The sequence below is a fragment of the Acanthochromis polyacanthus genome, chromosome 1 (assembly GCF_021347895.1).
Source record: "Acanthochromis polyacanthus isolate Apoly-LR-REF ecotype Palm Island chromosome 1, KAUST_Apoly_ChrSc, whole genome shotgun sequence".
NCBI lineage: Eukaryota > Metazoa > Chordata > Actinopteri > Pomacentridae > Acanthochromis > Acanthochromis polyacanthus.
The window spans coordinates 9,204,798-9,224,144 of NC_067113.1; the positions used below are offsets into that span (position 1 = coordinate 9,204,798).

The 19,347-nt window shown below is 41.1% G+C and overlaps 2 protein-coding genes across 3 annotated transcripts in view; one reads left to right on the forward strand and one right to left on the reverse strand.

Moving 5' to 3' along the window:
• The first annotated feature begins 45 nt into the window (after positions 1-45).
• On the forward strand, positions 46-9,105 carry calm1a (calmodulin 1a). The gene is made up of 6 exons (XM_022201642.2): positions 46-169; positions 6,450-6,480; positions 6,604-6,747; positions 6,843-6,949; positions 7,087-7,222; positions 7,901-9,105. The coding sequence occupies exons 1-6, from the start codon at positions 167-169 to the stop codon at positions 7,927-7,929; spliced, it is 450 nt and encodes a 149-aa protein (XP_022057334.1). The 5' UTR covers positions 46-166; the 3' UTR covers positions 7,930-9,105.
• A 7,067-nt stretch (positions 9,106-16,172) lies between these two features.
• ttc7b (tetratricopeptide repeat domain 7B) overlaps positions 16,173-19,347 on the reverse strand; it is a 33,095-nt gene continuing 29,920 nt past the window's right edge. For both annotated transcript variants that reach the window (XM_022201643.2, XM_022201644.2), the window contains 2 exons: positions 18,234-18,307; positions 16,173-17,668 (listed from right to left, as the gene is read on the reverse strand). In XM_022201643.2, coding sequence (XP_022057335.1) covers positions 17,521-17,668; positions 18,234-18,307 — 222 coding nt within the window. In that variant the 3' untranslated portion in view covers positions 16,173-17,520. The remainder of the gene's footprint in view (positions 17,669-18,233; positions 18,308-19,347) is intronic.

The window sequence follows — 19,347 nt, forward strand, 5'->3', positions numbered from 1 at the left end:
CTCTGACAAGGCGCACTTCCCCACAGTGCGGAGGAATACAGAGAGCCGTGCTGCGGTGCTTCGTCCTGCCCGCCCGCCCGCCTCCAGCCAGCCTTGTTCAGTGGCGACCGTCCATTTCCTCTCTGCCAGTAGCGTTAGCAGACCGACCGCTCAAACTTGACCAGACATGGTGAGTATTTTAGTGCTTCGTGATACTTGTGACTTGAAATGAAATTGCGTTGATTTAACTGAGCGACAGCCGGGAGTGTGTAAGTGTCTCCTAGTCGGTCGTTTTATTGAAACACCTCGTACCCTCCATTGCAGAGAGTAGAATTGACTCATTCGTACCGTCGAGTTAGCTAGCAGACTAGTTAGCTGTTAACGTGGTTGGCGGCTGGACGGAGAGCTAGTCCCAGCCGGCGAGAAGCTTATCACGGTGACTTAACACCGACAGTGAAAGCAGTAGCTGGATTCACCTCAATCTGAAGTGTGCTGCTTGTCACAGGTGGCCACGTTAGTTATTAGTTGTGGCCACCAGCGTTAGCATCACAGCTAACTTTACACCCCCAATGACCGATTTTCCGGTATCTGACAGCTTTAGCGTCAGCAGCCCTTGGTGTTGATTCTCTGCGCAGATTTTTTGATTCAGCTGGGAAAAAATGCTGGTGGTTGAGGTGTTGGTGAGGTACAGACACTTTCTTTTAACACCTCTGAGTGAGACAACCGTTAAGCTCCTGCTCTGCCAGTTTTTTTTATCACGTATTTTTATTTCATAACGGCTGTCAAAGTACAAAACTGCAGAGCCAGCGGTTGATTGTCCTAATTAGATCACAGAGTAGGCGGTGATTCATTTTATGGACACTTATTAAAATAAAATACATGTTGGTTGTGTCAAAGCCCATTATTTCAACATGTTTATGACTTGTTTCAGTTGCCTGTCTGTCTTATCTGTGCAGGCGAGAGAACAATGCATTTTTAATCTCACCCTATCTCCCTTCCCTCCCAGTTCTTACATAAAGCTTCCTGCACAATTGTGAAATCTGGTTTGTCCAGAAATGCACAATGTTAGTTAATTATGTGTTCCCCTGCCAGTCCCAAGGGAATGATGGCATCAGTAGTGGTTTCTAGTTGATAGTTTGTGGACATAATTGCTTACATTCACACACATACAGTATCCTATCATATGGTAGAGAGGGAACCTGTTCTTTAGGCTACATGTAAATGGACACGATTGTTCTTAGAGATGTGGAAAGCTTCTGGCTTGATTAATCAAATTCTACATCTGCAATTTCGGTAGATACGTGTCACTCAGACTGATCATATTGGATTATTTTGTCCAATCTTAACTGAATTTTAGCAAAATCTCTGTTATTTTGTTGATGTTCTTTGACACATCCTTCTTGCTTTACTTGACCAACACAGTGGTTTGTGGCCTAAAGGGCTTCTTGTTTTCCGTCCCAGCAGCTCACTAACTGAAATAAAGTGTTGTAATCTGCATCCCAGGCTTAAAATATTCTTAAATTATAGCGCAATAACAGAAACATGCACAACCCTGTTTCCAGAAGACATGCCAATATTTCATTATTTAGTTTTATTTGTTTTACACGTGCACTGCTTTTGCTTTGTATGCAAGGCAGCACAATACTGGGAAAAATTAACATTGCTGTTTTGTTTGCTGCAAAATTTACTGTGAAATCTGAAAATACAGGAATATTCCCCAGATGACTTGAATACTTTCTAGGAAAGAATAAATTCTTTGGAGTACATCGCGGGTGTTTGGAATGTTTCTTATAAGGTCTAACACTGGAAAAGACATCCCAAATAAATGTTTTTGCTGTTTATGACATTCAGTTTTGGCCTTGCTCTCATCATATACAACTTTGTGGTTCTGATGATCAGCGTTAACGAGCTCAGAGTCTGAAAACTGCATCCAAGAACCCTCAAACCTCAGTGAATTGTATCAGACCGACTTCTCTTGTAGATTAACCATGGAAAATGAGAACTGTGCTGGTTTGTGAGTCAATTTTCCTGACTTCACATTGCACTTCCTGCTGTCAGTGTTGTGCATGTATACGTTGCAGTGTTGATGCTGAAATGACATACTTTGCTGCCCTGTTTGTGTAGTCATTGTAGCTCGTACCATTGGGTTGCCTCAATCAAAGGCAGTGATATTAGCTTTTTATCTGAGCTCTTTGGTAATTACCCTCATATCTAATCAAAGTTTGACGCCACATGTCTCACACACACTGTGGATATTGGACTTTCAGCGTGGCAGCTGATATTGTTTGCATTTAATTACATCTTAATCCTCATTTAAGTAGTCTGATGAGTTTTCACAATGAGAAGTGTGTTGATTTTAAAATGAATTCAAAATGGAAATTCAGACTTCTGTAGTTCACATTTTGCAGATAACTTTAGGATTAGTTGCCATAGATACATGATTAGTTTGTGGTTGCTATGGCTACATAATAGAGGAAGTAGTATGTCGGCAATGAGATTGAGACACCTCTGTTGTAGTTCTTTTGCATTTGTGGGATTTGTTAAAAGCAGAAAGACTGGTCTTGTGAGTCAGCTCAGTGCTGTTGAAGTGCGAATCAAATGTCGTCATCACGAGCCGCATGAAATGACAAAGTCCTGGAAACAAAGCAGACATTGTTGTGTTCTCACAGTCAGCTTTGATCACAGCTGTGTGCACAGACTGGGTTCAGTTTCCCAATAAATATCTGAAGACTGTCCACGGGTCATGTAGAAGTAAATCTTACTGCCTCCATGCTGGACTTTCAGCATCTACTGTAACAGGAGCTCTGTTACCAGGCTCTGCAGCACCTTGTGAGGAATTTGGCCTGGATATTAGAGGGGGTTAGCAGCTTGTTAACAACACATGTTCAAGGATACACACAGGTCTTTGTTGTCATTATTGGCCCTGAAAGACTTTGTGTTATTGTTGTTGTTGCTCAGCAGAACAAGTAGCTTATGTTGAAATGTTTCAAGTTTGATTAATATTCTCTGCCTTTCTTATATCAATATTTGAAGTAGTAATTATCAGTGTCGTATTCTGTTATTTCTACTAACCTACAGACAGTCTACAAAGCATTCTGAGAAACCTTCATCTAGCAGAACTTGTCTTTCTGTGTTTAATTTGAGGGAAAAAAATAGTCCATGCTAGGGCTGGGCGATATGAAGATAGATCTCGTCTGGACGACAGAAAATGTCTGTCGTTTTATGTGAAGATCCTATCGTTTATATCGCAGTGTCGCAAAACACGCTGTACGGCAGTATTTTATGTCACCGATGTGCCTTACGGCAAGCCCAGGCACGCGGCAGTGTTGCCAACTTAGCGATTTTCTCACTAAATCTAGCGACTTTCCAAAGCGTCCTAGCGACTTTTTTTGTCAAAAGCGACTAGCGACAAATCTAGCGACTTTTTCTGCCGTTTTGGAGACTGACAGGAAAACTCGGATCATTCTGCAGTTACTGTCCTCAACAAGCAGCAGGTGCTGCTGTGAGCTCCTGCCCGTCCCAAAGCACAGGCTGTCAGTCCACTAACCCCGCAGCAGACCCAGTGTCTGATTAGGGGAGACCCACATCACTCCACAGCCAGACGGCAGATGAATCGTGCATGCGCAAAGTCACGACAGATCCCATCCAGACTTACGGAGTGGGATATAAATGAAAATGTTTCTTCACTGTCACACTAAAATAAACCACAGCATTTAGCCTCGAGTTCAAAAACATATTTTGGGTGTTTTATACTCACTTTTTGGTCTCTTCAACGTTGTTCCTCTCTCCTAAAACGTTGATTACAATTACATGCAAACTGGGAAATATGCAAATTAGGAGATGACGTCATTTAGTGACTTCTAGCGACTTTTAGGACAGCCAATAGCGACTTTCCTTACTGAGGAGTTGGCAACACTGGCACACGGCTAAAACATAAACAGCTATGGAGGAAGACAATGGACTCGACTCAGAAGAACAATCTAAACAACAAGATGACGAACAACCAGCTCAAACCAACGAGCTTGTACCTAAAAGAGGGGGAACTTCTGTCTTATGGCGGTGGTTTGGATTTAAAAAGACCGACAAGGATCAGACTACCATACTTTGTAAGGTATGCCGCTGCCCGGTCCCATTCATTCATTGAATTTACCAAAAATATGCTATATCGTGATGTATAATGTATTGGGATATAAAATTTTGGTCATATCGCCCAGCCCTAGTCCATTAGAAGAGCAGGAATCCATGTTCCCAGTAGAAAAAAAAATCTGCATTAAAAATGAACAACCTGCTAATGTGCAAAAGAAAATAAATGACTGTGGTTTTCATGATTTCATGAGATGATTGAAGTTCAACACTACAGCAAATTCATAATAAACTTCCTTTCAGGTTTTGAGGTTCTTCCTTTCATATATTTTTTTGTGCTGTCATGAAGTTAAGTAAAGCAGTGAGATGATTCTCAAGCACTGCTGGGGTTTTGTTCAGTGTTAGCGGGAGTGTTAACGGCTGGTTAGGATGTATTCTGAACAAGTTTTAGTGACCGCATGATTTGTTTTTTTTAAGGACAGTTTTCCAGCTTTGCTCTTTTCCTTACTAACCGTTGGGCAGAGGCTGAAGTCCTTTGAAATGTGTCAGTCAGAAACTGTAGTAACTGCGTGGACAGGGCTCTGCCTGAGGGGTCCGTTTGGTGTGACCCATGATGCTGTCTGGGAGGTCAGATGACCAGCCAACCGATCCTCCCTAGGAGCTGCAACTGTAGCGGTGAGATGACAGGCCACAGATTAGCACATACATGTAGACCACCTCCCCTGGCCTGGACTCTGTTACTCTCACACACCTTAAATCAATTTCCCTGACACGTCTGAGTGACCTCCTCTGGCCTGGCCTCCTGGCATCTGCACACACACGTTCTTGTTCTTTGTGGAACTGTTGAATGCTCTGTACGGCAGGAGGTGAACACTTCATCAGTAAAGACTTACTGTACACCTGTTGGAGAGTTTAAAGGCGTTCTGGGCTTACACTGTGATGAAGGCAGAGGGAGTGAGGTTCTCCAGAGTGTCACCCACCTGGAGTCAGATGCAGCTAGAGAAGGACAGCTTCTGGTCACGTACAGTGGCAGTGCTACAAGACGCATAAATGTAAAGAAAGACAGGTTTACTGAGAGACAGAAAGATGGACAGGTAAGCAAAAGGTCCAGATATTCAGCTTGTCATCCAGAGATGTCGCCTGTCTGCTGACCTCTGCTACTTCAGACGGATTCTGAAAACTTCTGTCATCTAACCAGCCGTCTACTCCAGAGGGACTGAAAGACGAGTCCTGAAGTTATCCGGTTATCTCATCACCATTCATCTAACTTTCTGTTTATCTGGGACGAATAAAACGTCTATTTAGCCGTCTGTTGAGATCAAGACTCGATCTCAAGGACTCAGTTTTTCCTCATGCTTTCAGTTATGTAACTGTTTGGAGTTATGGTGAAATCTGTTGTTCACCTGGTTCTGCTTCCCGCCTTTTTTCCTATCCGGAGCGATTGATTGATGTCCTGCCATTATTTTTTTCATCCACCCATTCCTCCCACCATAGCTCAGAATTCTTGCCCTTCTTGCCATAATTCGCTGATCATGCTGCCTAAGAAAGTCGCCATGTACGAAGCAGAGGATGACCTGGTGAGCCTGTCGACGGTGTACGACCTGCTAGACGAACAGCAGCATTATTACAAGGAGCTCATCCAGCAGCAGGAGAGAAACTACAGAGCCTTCTTACAGATGTTGATGGACTCGTCCTCCAGCCGCATGGACAGCCTGGTCAGGGAGATGCAGGATCTGAGGAACTTAGCGCAGAGAACTAAAAGCGAGCTGGCGGAGGTCAAAAAACATGGCGTCCAGAACAGCAAGCAGGCCGAGTGCCTGGCTGAAGGCCTGGTGATGGTCCGCGGGGCGCTGGATGGGCTCACCATCAAAACAGAAGCTATTGGAGGAGGTGCAGGAGGAAGGAGTGTGGATCTGAAGCAGCGCAGAGGAGGTGGAGGGTTGAGGCTGGATGGAGGAGGAAGACGAGGAGGCAGAGATGCAAAAAAAACAGAACCAAAAGCAGCGAAACTGGTGGCCGACCTCACAGACATCCACTTTGACGACATAAAGGTTGTATAGGATACCAGAAGTGAATGAATCAGCTTTTAGTGTCTCAGTGGTCCACAGGTTTCCATTTATTACCAACATCTCCTGCAGTTGGTGGTGAGGTCTGGTTGAGCAGCTTGATTTCTGTTTATGGTCCTCAGATCCTCCATTTATTGTATTTCCACTTCCTGCCGTCTGCTCTGTAGTTGCAGTGTGATGTAGGAAGTAGGGTTTCTAATATTTTCAAAGTAAATGACACAGATTAAAAGCTGTCGCTATTTTCATCCCAACCTTTACCTAAATGATTAAACTTTCATAGCATTTAAAAATGTCTTCATTCTCTTTTGCTCTTCTTTTTAGGCTGACCAACTAACAGAAGAGCAGATTGCCGGTAAGAAGGCACCATTAAAACACTGTTTAAACACCAGTATTATGTACATGGTTCTGTGTAAAGGTAGGCTGACATCTTCTATCATCGTTTGACTTTTGTTCCCTTTGTCCTGTGTCTGTCCAGAGTTCAAGGAGGCCTTCTCCCTGTTCGATAAAGACGGAGATGGGACCATCACCACCAAGGAGCTGGGGACCGTCATGAGGTCACTGGGTCAAAACCCAACCGAGGCTGAACTGCAGGACATGATCAATGAGGTGGATGCTGACGGTACGCTGGACTGATCTGTTCTGTTTGTCTTTATTTAGACCCTTTCAACAACAACGAGGAGTCGTATTTATTTACCCTGACCTTCTCCCTTCTAGGAAACGGGACCATCGACTTCCCCGAGTTCCTGACGATGATGGCGAGGAAGATGAAGGACACTGACAGCGAGGAGGAGATCAGGGAGGCGTTCAGAGTCTTTGATAAGGTGAGTTAAAACACAGTCTGATTCAGTGTTCCTGAAGCTGTACCTGATATTTAAATCCAGGACTACAGGCCACAGTTAGATGAGACTGTTTGCTGTAGACTTTGTGAATCACTGACTGTTCGTCTGTCTCTGGACAGGACGGCAACGGTTACATCAGCGCCGCAGAGCTGCGTCACGTGATGACCAATCTGGGAGAGAAGCTGACAGATGAGGAAGTAGACGAGATGATCAGAGAAGCCGACATCGATGGAGACGGACAGGTCAACTATGAAGGTACATGAGACCAAAGACTCAACAACACAAGTAGTTAGCATTAATTAACAAATACCTGGCTGTGCACGCACTCGTCTTCCTTTAACCCTCGTGTTGTCTTAAGGGTCAAAATTGACCCGTTTTAAAGTTTGAAAATGTGTGAAGAAATATATATTTTCACAGTAAAACTTCTGAAGTCCACATTTTCAACATTTTTGGGAAAAAAGAAATGTTAAAAATGTTTCTTTAAGAACATTCACATAAAAATCAACCAAAATCCCATGAATTTTGGTTGATTTTTATGTGAATGTTAAAGAAAATATCAGAAGTTTTACTGATAGATATGTAGTCACTTTAGATATTTTTAGGATTTTTTTTTTGGAAGACTTTTACTCATTTTTTTGAAAATATTTACAAGAATTTTTCTTGCCAAATTTGGGGGATTTTTAAAAAAAACAAACTTTTAAGGGAAACTTAAGGAATTATTGACATCTTCTTCCTTTAAGATTTTGCAAATTTTCAAAAAAAAATTGTGGAATTTTTTTTGCTGAATATTTGGTTGTTGTTTTTTTTCAGACAAGGAAACAATAATTTTTGGTTCCTGTAAATGAAGACAACAGGAGGGTTAACCAATCATGAATTTTATAGTTTTATGGAAGTTAAACGCTGCTCCTGATATGTCTTTTCTTTCCTCTGCAGAGTTTGTTCAGATGATGACCGCCAAATGAACCGGGCTTGCATTAAAGACAAAGAATCAGTCAAATGTTTCACTTACCTCTTATTGCAAAAATCTACATTTAATCATACTGTTCTGTATAGACAACTTAAACTGAATGTTGGAAAACTGAAAATCTGTCCTTATAAACAAGCTCAAAAAAGGTAAAAGAAAAAAAATCTAAATTAATCTGCATGTACTGGCTTGTATCCCCGCCCCCCAACGCTGAGCTGCCCAATCAGGTCTCAACTCGTTAGCCAAGCGGCCTCCGTGCAGCCGGCTGGTTTGGCCACTGCTGCTCTGCTTCCTGGTTCCATCTGCCTGATGTCATGATGATTATTTGGGCTGGCCAATCGCCTTTCTTCTATGACTTCCTGTTTTCTTTTTGTTCTGTTCTTCATGCATGCAGCTTTACGTGGGTTTCTGTCAGACCCAGCGGCAGGAGGCTGTAGTTGGGCCTCAGGTCGGCCCGCAGAGGAGGGAGGGGAGATGACTGAAGGATGGGAGGGAGTGAACCGGCGGAACAGCCGCAGTTTACTCACCTAAATGAAGTCAGTGACGACTGATATTTTTAAGAAAAATATTAAAACGGAATAAACAAGAACTCATTTTAGATTTTGTGTTTCTGGCATGTCAGGATACTCACTTTATCCTTTGTGTGTTTACCTTTCCGAGGGTGAAGCCTGGTGGGGCGTAGGTTGGAGCCCCTGGGGCAGCGGTGGTGTTCTGGAATATTGACGGGTTGGGTGGGCTTTAGAGGGGATCAGACACAGAGGCAGTCTTTGGGGCGATATCAGTATCATCAGTAAACCAACGCTCCTACTGCTGGGGGTGTTGGTCTGCAGAGTTGGAGATCTACAGAAATTAAAAATCAGTCGTGAACCTAAAAGAATCAGATCTTGGTTGGTTCTGGCTGAAGCTTGCTCAGGTACAGGATGTTGCCTCAGAGACTGCACGTGTTTGATTCCACAGGGGCGTTCACTTCAGTTTAGTGGGGACAGGGTCGGTGCTTTGCAGCATTTCTAGTGTGTGCGTGTGTGTGCGTGTGTGTGTGCGTGTGTGTGTGCGCGCGTGGGTGCGGCGAGGCCCGGCCCAGTCCAACTGTTCTGTTCGGTTCAGTTGATCTGCATTCCAAGTTGTACATGCTAGTCTTTACATTTTGTTTTTCCAATAAAATGTCATGAACTAAGATGTGGGCTTGTGTTTTTTCTCTGGGTGAGGGCTGCTGCTGTGGGGGAAGAGCAGCTTTAAAATGACTCATCAGATCCACCTGAGACCAGAGGGTGAGTTCAGACACCGGAGCTGGTCAGCAGTACGAGTATAGGCATTTAACTACTAACAAAAACTCAACTAAATACTACAAAAGATTTTAAAACTAGAGAGAGTTTCATAAACTTGAAATACTCATGTAGCAGCTCAGTGATCGCAGAGGATAAAACCAAATGTTTCCTTTGTTTTAGTGCAAAAAAGTTCATTCTGAAAAAGTTCACGTTTAAGAAATTCTTTTTATAAGACATGACCAACCTGAAATTTCTGAAGAAAAATAAATTTCAACAACGTTCAGCCTCAGTTTATCATTTCCACATTACAACTTCCAGATCAGAGTGTCTACAAAGGAACACATTCAGGCTCAGCTATATGCAGCTGTACGATATAGTATTTTACTTTAAAAAATAACAAAAAAATGACAAAGCATTATAAAAATGAGACACAAAATGACAAAAATGAGAAGACGAATTGGACAAAAAAGTTACAAAGCGGCAAGTAACTGGACAAATGACAAGCGAGACAAAGGAAACAAAATGAGAAAACGGACAACAAAAAACGACAAAATGTTAGAAAAATTATAAAAATACTGAAAAAATGAGACAAACGACACAAAACAAAATAAAGGAGACAAAGCGACAAAAAAATGGACAAACGACACAAGCGAGACAAAAACGCAACACAAAACGAATAAAGAAAAACAAAATGACAAACGCAAGCGGGACAAAAAGGAAGCAAAATGACAAAAACAAGACAAAATGTTACAAAAATGAGTGCCAAAACAAAAAATGAGACAAATGAAACAAAAGACAAAAAATTAGACAAAAAAGTTACAAAGCAGCAAAAAAATGAACAAACAACACAAGCAAGACAAAAAAGGACACAAAACGACAAAAACGGTACACAAAAAAATGAATAAAGAAAAACACAAGCAGGACAAAAAGGAAAGAAAACAACTAAAACAAGACAAAATGTTAGAAAAATGACAAAATATTACAAAAATGAGACACTGATTGACAAAAGAACAATGAACAATCTAGTATTTTTATGATCAAACAACTTGTCATTATTTTCAATTTATAGATCAACTAATTTACAATCTGCACTGAATATCTTTGTCATTTTTACACTTTGAGGACCAGAATTAAAATTCTGGAGGGACTGTTTTGGGCTGTGGGCCGCATGTTTGACACCCCTGATCTTACCTCGTTCACAGATCTGAGTAAAAGCTTCCCCTCAGAACTCATCATCTCTCTGCTGGTCTGATGTAGAAATCGTGTCAAACATGGAACTGTTCTCAACTCTGAACACTGATGTACAGTCAGCGTGTGTTTATGGAGGGCTGTCACAAGGACTTCTCCAGATCGTCGAGAACGTCTGCAGATGAGGAGGTGTTGCTAGGCAACAGAGCCAGGCACGGGATGATGGGTGGAAGCGAAAGAGAGGCAGCAGAAAACCGTGGGAGTTTGAGGAGAGAGCGAAGAGAGGAGACGGGGGTGGGGGGGCGATGAAGAGGCCGAGAGACGATAATAGAATCACAGGACCTGAGTGAAAGATGAAGATGAAAACTGTAGGAGATGGAGGGAGCAGCTGAAGCAGCAGAGCTTCATGTTTGCTTCAATCAGAGACAGACAGAGAGGGAAGAGACAGAGGGATAAAAAGACGGAAGAATGGGAAAGACAGAGGGATAAAAAGACGGAAGAATGGGAAAGACAGAGGGATGGAAAAGACAGAGGGAAGGAAAAGACAGAGGGATGGAAAAGACAGAGGGAAGGAAAAGACAGAGGGATGGAAAGACAGAGGGAAGGAAAAGACAGGGATGGAAAGACAGAGGGATGGAGGCGTGTAGGAGGTGTTGGATGCATCCATGTATCACACACACTGTAGCTGCAGTTATGTAAGCGTCTGAAGCGTATTAATACATCTCTGCTCTCTGCTTGCTGCCTCTAATGTTAATAACAGTTTGAAAAGCAGGAGAAGATTTATCTCACACACAGACACACAATCCGACACAACTGGCTCCAGATTTCACTTATAAATATTTCAGCTTTTCACCTGACAGCCAGAAGAATGGAGGAGTGTGTGTGTGTGTGTGGTAGATAGACAACATAGTGTGTTTCTGTCTCTGTGTTGATAAAAGTTGACAAACAAGCTCTAATTATTCAATTAGTTGTCAACTATTAAATTAATCTCCAACGATTTAGTAATAAATGATAATTGATGAGTCATTTTGTAAAAAAAAAAACCCAGGATAAATAGTAGATTACAGCTCATTGCTTGTAAATATTTTTCTTTAATCATCTGTGACAGTAAACTGAATATCTGTCATTCTGGACTTTTTCCATTTTTAACCATTTTCTGACCGCTCGCAGATTAAAAAAACTAATCAATCAGTGATAACATGATGAAGTTTTAGAAGAAGACTGTTCAAAAGTTTGGGGCCATCCAGACAGTTACATGTTTTCCATGTAAACTTCCACTTTTATCCATGTGCTAACATAACTGCACAAGGGTTTTCTAATCATCAGTGAGCCTTTCAACACCATTAGCTAACACAATGTAGCATTAGAACACAGGAGTGATGGTTGCTGGAAATGTTCCTCCGTACCCCTATGGAGATATTCCATTAAAAATCAGCCGTTTCCAGCTACAATAGTCATTTACCACATTAACAATGTCTACACTGGATTTATCATTCATTTAATGGTATCTTCAATGGAAAAAACTGGTTTCCTTTCAACAATAAGGACATTTCTATGTGACCCCAAACTGTTGAACGTAGTGTACATACAGAATATATCTGCTTTGTGCTCTAATTGTGTCTTTTCCCACAAACACATCTGCCTTCAGAGTCAGGAATGTTTTATAGTTCATCCATCCATCCATTCTCTATTCACCGCTTTATCCTCACTAGGGTTGTGGGGGGTGCTGGAGCCTATCCCAGCTGACTCGGGTGAAGGCAGGGGACACCCTGGACAGGTCGCCAGTCTGTCACAGGGCTACATATACAGACAAACAATCACACTCACAATCACACCTACAGACAATTTAGAGTCATCAATTAACCTCAGCATATTTTTGGACTGTGGGAGGAAGCCGGAGTACCCGGAGAAAACTCACGCATGCACAGGAGAACATGCAAACTCCATGCAGAAAGATCCCAGGCCCACCCCGAGATTTGAACCGGGGATCTTCTAGCGGCAAGGCAAAAGTGCTAACCACTAGGTCACTGTGCAGCCCTGAGTCATCATCAGTACGGAAAACAGGATCAAGGAGTTGTCAGCATGCCTTCCTAAAGGATCAGTAGTAGGACAGAAGAACTCCTATTAACATACTGTAGGAGTCTGCAGGTGTTGTGTAGCCGCTGATTGTGTATCTTGTAAATCCAGTTTTGTGGATTTAGTTTATTTCCTCATTCTGAAAGCTGCTCTGCTCTGAAAATCATGTACTGTATCTCCAAATGTATGGTGTTAGATTAAACGTTTCTGTGTAAAAAAAAAAAAAAAAAAGAAAGAAAGAAAAAAAAGAGGTAAAACCTTTGACTGTTCTTTAAATGCAGACCTTTTTCATCACAGGAGAATGTAAAACCAAGTGTTCTTCATCACATTCAATACATTTCAGCACCTAAACAGAACTATTGCCCCAGAATCAGGTATTTCTCAGCTGGAAGACAGAAAATGTCCAGAATAAAAACAGGCCTGATGCAAACTGATGAGTTCAGCCTTAAATTGTGCAAAAAGACTTATGTTTCAGCACGACTGAATCATGATTAAAGTCAAAACAGACATGAATCAAACACATGTATTTAGCTGGATAACTGGTTGAACAGTGAATAACTGTGAATAATTCCTACTTTTTAAAGAAAATTTTAATAGTTTAAAGACATTTTAAGTCATTTTGGACCATTTTTAGTGTCTTTTGAATCCTCATAGACAACTAACTCATTTTAGACAGGTTTTGAACAGTTAAGGAGGATTCTTTGAGTATTTTCTAGTCATTTTGCACATATTTAGGGTCATTTTTGACAAATTGTGACAACATTTGAAGGTCAAATTTGAGTCATTTTAGACAGATTTTTTTTGTTTTAAGTCATTTTTGGAACTCTTCTAAACTATGTTTAACTCGTTTTGGACAGATTGTGGACGGAAAAAGAGGATTTTTTTTTGAGCAAGGTCTGCACAAATAATAAAAAGGTAAAATATTTGATTATTCTTTAAATGCAGACCTTTTTCATCGCACGAGCAGGTAAAACCAAGCATTATCCATCACATTTAATCAATTCCAGCACCTAAACAGAACTGTTGCTGCACAGAATCAGGTGTTTCTCAGCTGGAAGACAGCAAACATCTAGACGACAAAAGGTTTCTAAAACAATCTTATTTCAACAGACCTATGTTTTAGAACAACTGAGTCTTGATAGAAGTCAACACAGACATGAAGTAAACATTTTTATTTACCCAGATAATCGGTTGAACGGGGTTTTCTATTTATTGCTTGATAGATCCAGTGGTGGGAAATCGGTGTCCAAAGATGTTTTAGTCATAAAAACCTTTGGAGAGAAATCATAAGATGGTAATTATGCTTCTAATGGCTGAAAACAAATACAACATTTTCTTCTAAAATGTGATAAATGTGATTACATGTGGACTAAGGGGGATGAATATGCTGTTAAAGTCAGTGTAATGCTGATATAAAGCGGGTCCTGATGCGTTCCTCTGGGCCCAGACAGCAACCTTTATGAGAGACGAGCTTCTGGACACCTGAGAGTCCAGCAGGGGCCTCAGGAACCGGGGGGGCGAGGTGTGTTTGCGCCTCAGTCGTGGCTTCCTGACACTCCAGGACAAAACCTGTCAGCGCTGTAATCCTCTGATGAAAAAGCCTCACAAAGGAGGACACACATATTCACTGACAGACACACACCTGAGACAGTAACACACACCGCCGGCCCAAGGTCACACCGGAGGGGAAACCACACACAGGCTCACCGGAGTGGAGGGGCACGTCCCCGAAAATAAAAACCTAAAATTAAAAATACAACAATGCAATTTACTTTTGACTTGATCAGTGATTTTTCTTTTATATTTCTATATCAAATACTTTCTAAGATAATTTAAAAATAAAACTGTCAACTCACTTTCAGCACAGTTTCTTCAATGATTTTTTCAACCATTGAAAATTGAGGCCATATGAGTGACAATATCTGAGGAAATGTTAAAGAGTCATTTATTTGAAGTTTACAATATTGGACAAGTAGATCAAGTAGTCTCTCCTTATGGGTGAACTGATATATACTTATTCTTAAAAAGTCCCATCTTTGAACAAAATTAATTAAAAGAAAAAAGGTTAATGCAGAAGTTAATTTGTATTCTTATAATTATTAGTGATATATTGTCACTATAGCATGAAACTAAACATATAGAAAATTTATCTGAAATATTTGGTCAAAAAATGAAAAGAAACTTTGAGAATGGAACGAGAAGGTATGCCAGGTTGTATCATAAAAACAAACAAAACATTTCAAAGTCACTTTGGACTTTAAAATGACTTTTTAGTCATTTTTTAAAATCCTCTTAAACAACTAACTCATTTTCGACAGGTTTTGAACAGTTGAGGAATTTTTGAGCAAGTTCTGGACAAATTTGAGCAATTTCTAGTCATTTTGCACATATTTTGGGTCATTTTTGACAACATTTAGAGAACATGCTTATTTTATGAGGTCAAATTCGAGTCGTTTAGGACGTATTTTTGTTGTTTTTAGTCATTTTTGAAACCCTTCTAAATTATCCTTGATGTTTAAGTCATTTTGGACAGATTGTGAACAGTAAAAGAGGAGTTTTTGAGCAAGTTCTGGACAAATTTCTAATCATTTTGGACAAATGTGGCGATTGGTTAAAGATTTCTGTATCACTGTAACCATGACAACAAGTGAACACTACATTAGCTGCCTGCTGATGATCACATGATTGTGATCCCACTACAAATCCACCGCTGAGGACTTCTCTATTGGAAATGATACAAGGACTGAACAGCCTTGGAGGACTGCGCTCTCTGAGTGCTTTTTTGTGAAAGCATGTTAACACGACAAATAACAGAGACGATTTGAGGCTTTTAACATTTCCTAAGATCTCATGGTCAGACACAGCTTCAAACTTTTATTGTGCAAAAAAAAGGTGCTCAAAGTGAGTCGATGGGCAATTTAAAAAATAATTATCTTGGAAAGTATTGGACATATCAAGCTAACATTTCACAAATATTTTTGTGATAGTCTTTAATTTCCATCAATCCATCCATTATCTAAACACTGCTTCCTCCTCATTAGGGACTCAGGGGGCTGGAATCTATCCAAGCTGACACCTGGACAGGTAACAGTCTATCACAGGGCTACACATAGAGACAAATAATCACACTCACACCAACAATTTAGAATAATCAATTAACCTCAGCATGTTTCTGGACTGTGGGAGGAAGCTGGAGAACCTGGAGGAAAGCCACACATGTACAGGAGAACATGGAGACTCCATGCAGAAAGATTCTGGGAAGGACGGGACACGAACTGGTGATCTTCTGGCTGCAAGGTGACAGTGCTAACCACTGACCACTGTGCAGCTCTAGTCTATAATTTATGCTATACAAGGAAACAGTTTTAAAAATGTTTTTGTTTTGAGATGGAATGACCTGATAACATTCACTGAATGAGTCTGAATTTTGTTTTCCATTTCATAAACTGACCTTCCCAGCATTAACTGATGGATAAATATTCACCAGAATGTAGGAAATAAAGTGTTTGATGCTGAAAACTCCCTGAGGGAAAACACCCAGGCACCTGCTTCACAGTCCACCCCCTGATGTTCAAAGGAAACCCAAACCCAGGAACATTTCTACCAAAACAATCAGTCTGGAGCAACGTTTTTCCTCATCGAACGATAGAGGAAACCTGGAGGGAGTTTTTTTTCAATGTTCAATATATGAAAACAACAAATAAGCAAAGGGTCAGAGTTCTTCAGAGCCACTTTTATTGTCATCTTCTTATTGTTATCATTCTAATTTCAGTCATTCATTTACAGCACAAAAGACTCACTGACTGACAACAAACTGGATCAGTTCATCCTTTCATTCCCTCCGACAGCATCTCAGTAACATCGCTCTCCGGAAAATAGAATTATAATTTACTCTCTAAAATAATAACAATAATAATACACTTGGAACAATCAAATATACAACAATAATTCTTTGTATTTATAATCCAAAATCAATATTGAAAAAAAAAACAGAACACAAAGACAACACAGTCACTGCAGATGCATTTACACACAACAGAAAATCTGATTTTTTTCAGAAACTGTAACAGGTTATAACAGGAGGGGTGGACAGGAGCTCATCTGTTCTTCTGTGAGTTTTTAGGTGTGCAGCTGCTGTAACCGGATCCGATCGCACTAAAACCCGTCATCTGAATGTTTGCTATTGGTCAAAATCAGACAATTCTGCAGAAACTATGAGAACTTACAAAATCTGAGAACATGAAACAAAACCAGGAGTGTCTAAAACCTGCACACAGAAGATCAGGAGCGCTTCAGTTCAACCGTTCCTTCAGCGTGAGCTACGATAAATCAGACTTTCTGTGTGTGTGTTGATGCATCGTGTGTTTTGGCATTTCAACTGTACTGACTGATTGACTCCTCAGTGATCTGTTGATCGGGTCTGCCGATGCTCCAGTGGGTTCTTTAAGACATGACTGTCACTAGTGTGTGTGTGTGTGTGTGTGTGTGTGTATAAAGTGTATATTTGGCTCACAAATGAAACATCAATGATCCGTTCCTGTCAGATTTTCTGGCTGTACGGGTGAATTTTCTGGACTAAACAGCGTGTAAACAGAATGTTGGGCTTGTGATGCAGAGCTGAGACTCAAACTGAATTTTATTTACATCCGAACAGGACGAGAAGACAAGCGCACCAGAAACCACACACTAACATGTTGGCACACACACACAGATGTGGGACACAAAGGGGCACGCAAACAGCGCAGACGGACACACACACGACAATAAATCACACACACACACACACACGGTCAGGGGGTCACAGCCACAGCAAGGCATTGTGGGTGGGCAGAAGGAAGCGTCTGTGTATGCTTTATTTGTGTTGTTGCATGTATATACAGCGTTGTGTGTGTGTGTGTGTGTGTGTGTCTGACGGCAGTGCGACTTTGTGCAGGTGGGAGTTAGTGGCATGCAGACATGCGCTGTGTGTTTGGGGAGAGTGCAGCTTGCAGGTCCATCGTTTGTGCCACTGTGCTACAGAACTGAGGCTCTAAGTGTGAAGGTGTGCGTGTGTGTGTGTCTCATAGCGCTCGGGGGATGATGGTGAAGGGCAGGATGGGGCTGCTGGCCTCCAGCTCCAAGGCGGTGAGGAAACACTCTGTAGCAGCAGCAGAGTTTCCCTGAGCCTGTAACACCTCACCTAGACTGTTCCACACATCATGAGCCGTACTGAGGAGGAGGAGAGGAGAGGGTAGAAGAAGAGAGGTCAAGAGAAGAGAGGAGGAGAGAGGGAAGAAGAGGAGATGGGTGGAGATTGATGATAAAATGTCACAGGAGAGAAATGGAGATGAGGAAGCATTAGAGAAAGAAAAGAAAGAGAACAGGAGAGGTAGATGAAGAGGAAGGGAAAAGAGGGAAAGAGGAGAAAAAGGAAAAGGTAAGAATGGAGAATGCAGGAGAAAACGGGAGGAAAGAGAAGAGAGGAAAGGGGGAGGAAGGAAGGAAGAGAGGCAGGAAGGAGAGAAGAAGATTTTATTGGAGAAATAAAGGGAGAAAGGAGGAAAGAGAAGGTAAGGAAGAGGGACAGAAAGGAAGGGGAGAGGAAAAGGAGGTCAGAGGAGAAGAAAAGTTAAAAAAAAAACAGGAGATGGAGAAGCAAATGGAACGTAAAAAAGAGGAGGAGAAGAAGAAAGAAAAGGACAAGACATAGAGGGGGAGAGACATGTTGTTAGTGGCAGAAATAATCACAGAATAACACACACAAACAAACACACAAACAAACAAACACACCTACCTGTTGACCTGAACGGCGTCTCTCAGGACTTTTTCGGACAGACTGTAGCGCTGCAGCTGGTGCAGAATCAGACCCTGTTCAGAGGAAAAGAGACGAGTTTTATAAAATGATGTGAACCGTTTACTGAATCTGTGAAATCTAAAGACTCATTTATACGTTATATTATAACATCACTGCATTTCTGTTTATTTTACTGCACATTTCCACACGGCAGACATGAAATCAGTGACACATCCAGACGTTAGCTGCATCGCTGGCTTCCCATGAAGAAGCCACTTCACCTGCAGCAGGGTTGTATTTGTCCTTCAGCTGCATTCACAGAGAACCGTTAGTTCCTGCTGTGTCCTGATATGTTACTGCTTTACATGAAGGGTCCTCTATATTCTGTCATTTCAACAACTAAAAACTGCAAATTGTAAATGTCAATAAGTAAAGCTTAATGTGCATGAATGTTTTTTGTAAAAACTAAAATTAAGGCAACTGTTTGTTAAATATCCCAGTGGTCTACAGTATTTTTCCATGGAATAGCTTAACTGTGAAATATTTTGAGTCTGCAGGGTGAGACTTTCTGGATCTTTATTTTCTTTAGAATCAGTTTCCATTGGGGATGTCGACCTGATGTTGGCATAAAAATGTAATATCAGTCAATGTCCTTGTCCTTTTTTTTTTTTACCTATCATGAAAACCAATAAAATAATGCCTGGATTTTACCAACATTTACATCATCAGACTGCACTGTGAAGCGTGTAAACTGTGTGTGGCTGCAGCAACATGCTTGCTGTGCCTGACTAACTATATGTCTGCTTTGGAATCAGAGGGAGGGAGGGTGTGAACTGTTGTTTGAGAAAATAAAAAAAAATTTGGATTTTTTTTCATAACTTAAGTTGAAGTAGTTTTCTTATTTTGCACAGACAATGTTTACATTTGAAAGTCTTGTTGCATCTGAGAACGCATCCAATGGAGCATCATGATAAAATGAGGCATGATGTGTTAATTTTACCACAGGAGAAATGTGATGCTACCTAATATTAGCTAAATAGCCCACAGATATCAGTATTGGTTGATAGCGGAATCAGAAATTGAGAGTTGGACAGTATCGGCATAACAATTATCG

Bases quoted from the DNA above. Each gene is read 5' to 3' on its own strand.
- calm1a (XM_022201642.2), top strand. The intron at 6,748-6,842 runs GTACGCTGGACT...TCTCCCTTCTAG, and splicing joins CAATGAGGTGGATGCTGACG to GAAACGGGACCATCGACTTC. The intron at 7,223-7,900 runs GTACATGAGACC...TTTCCTCTGCAG, and splicing joins CGGACAGGTCAACTATGAAG to AGTTTGTTCAGATGATGACC.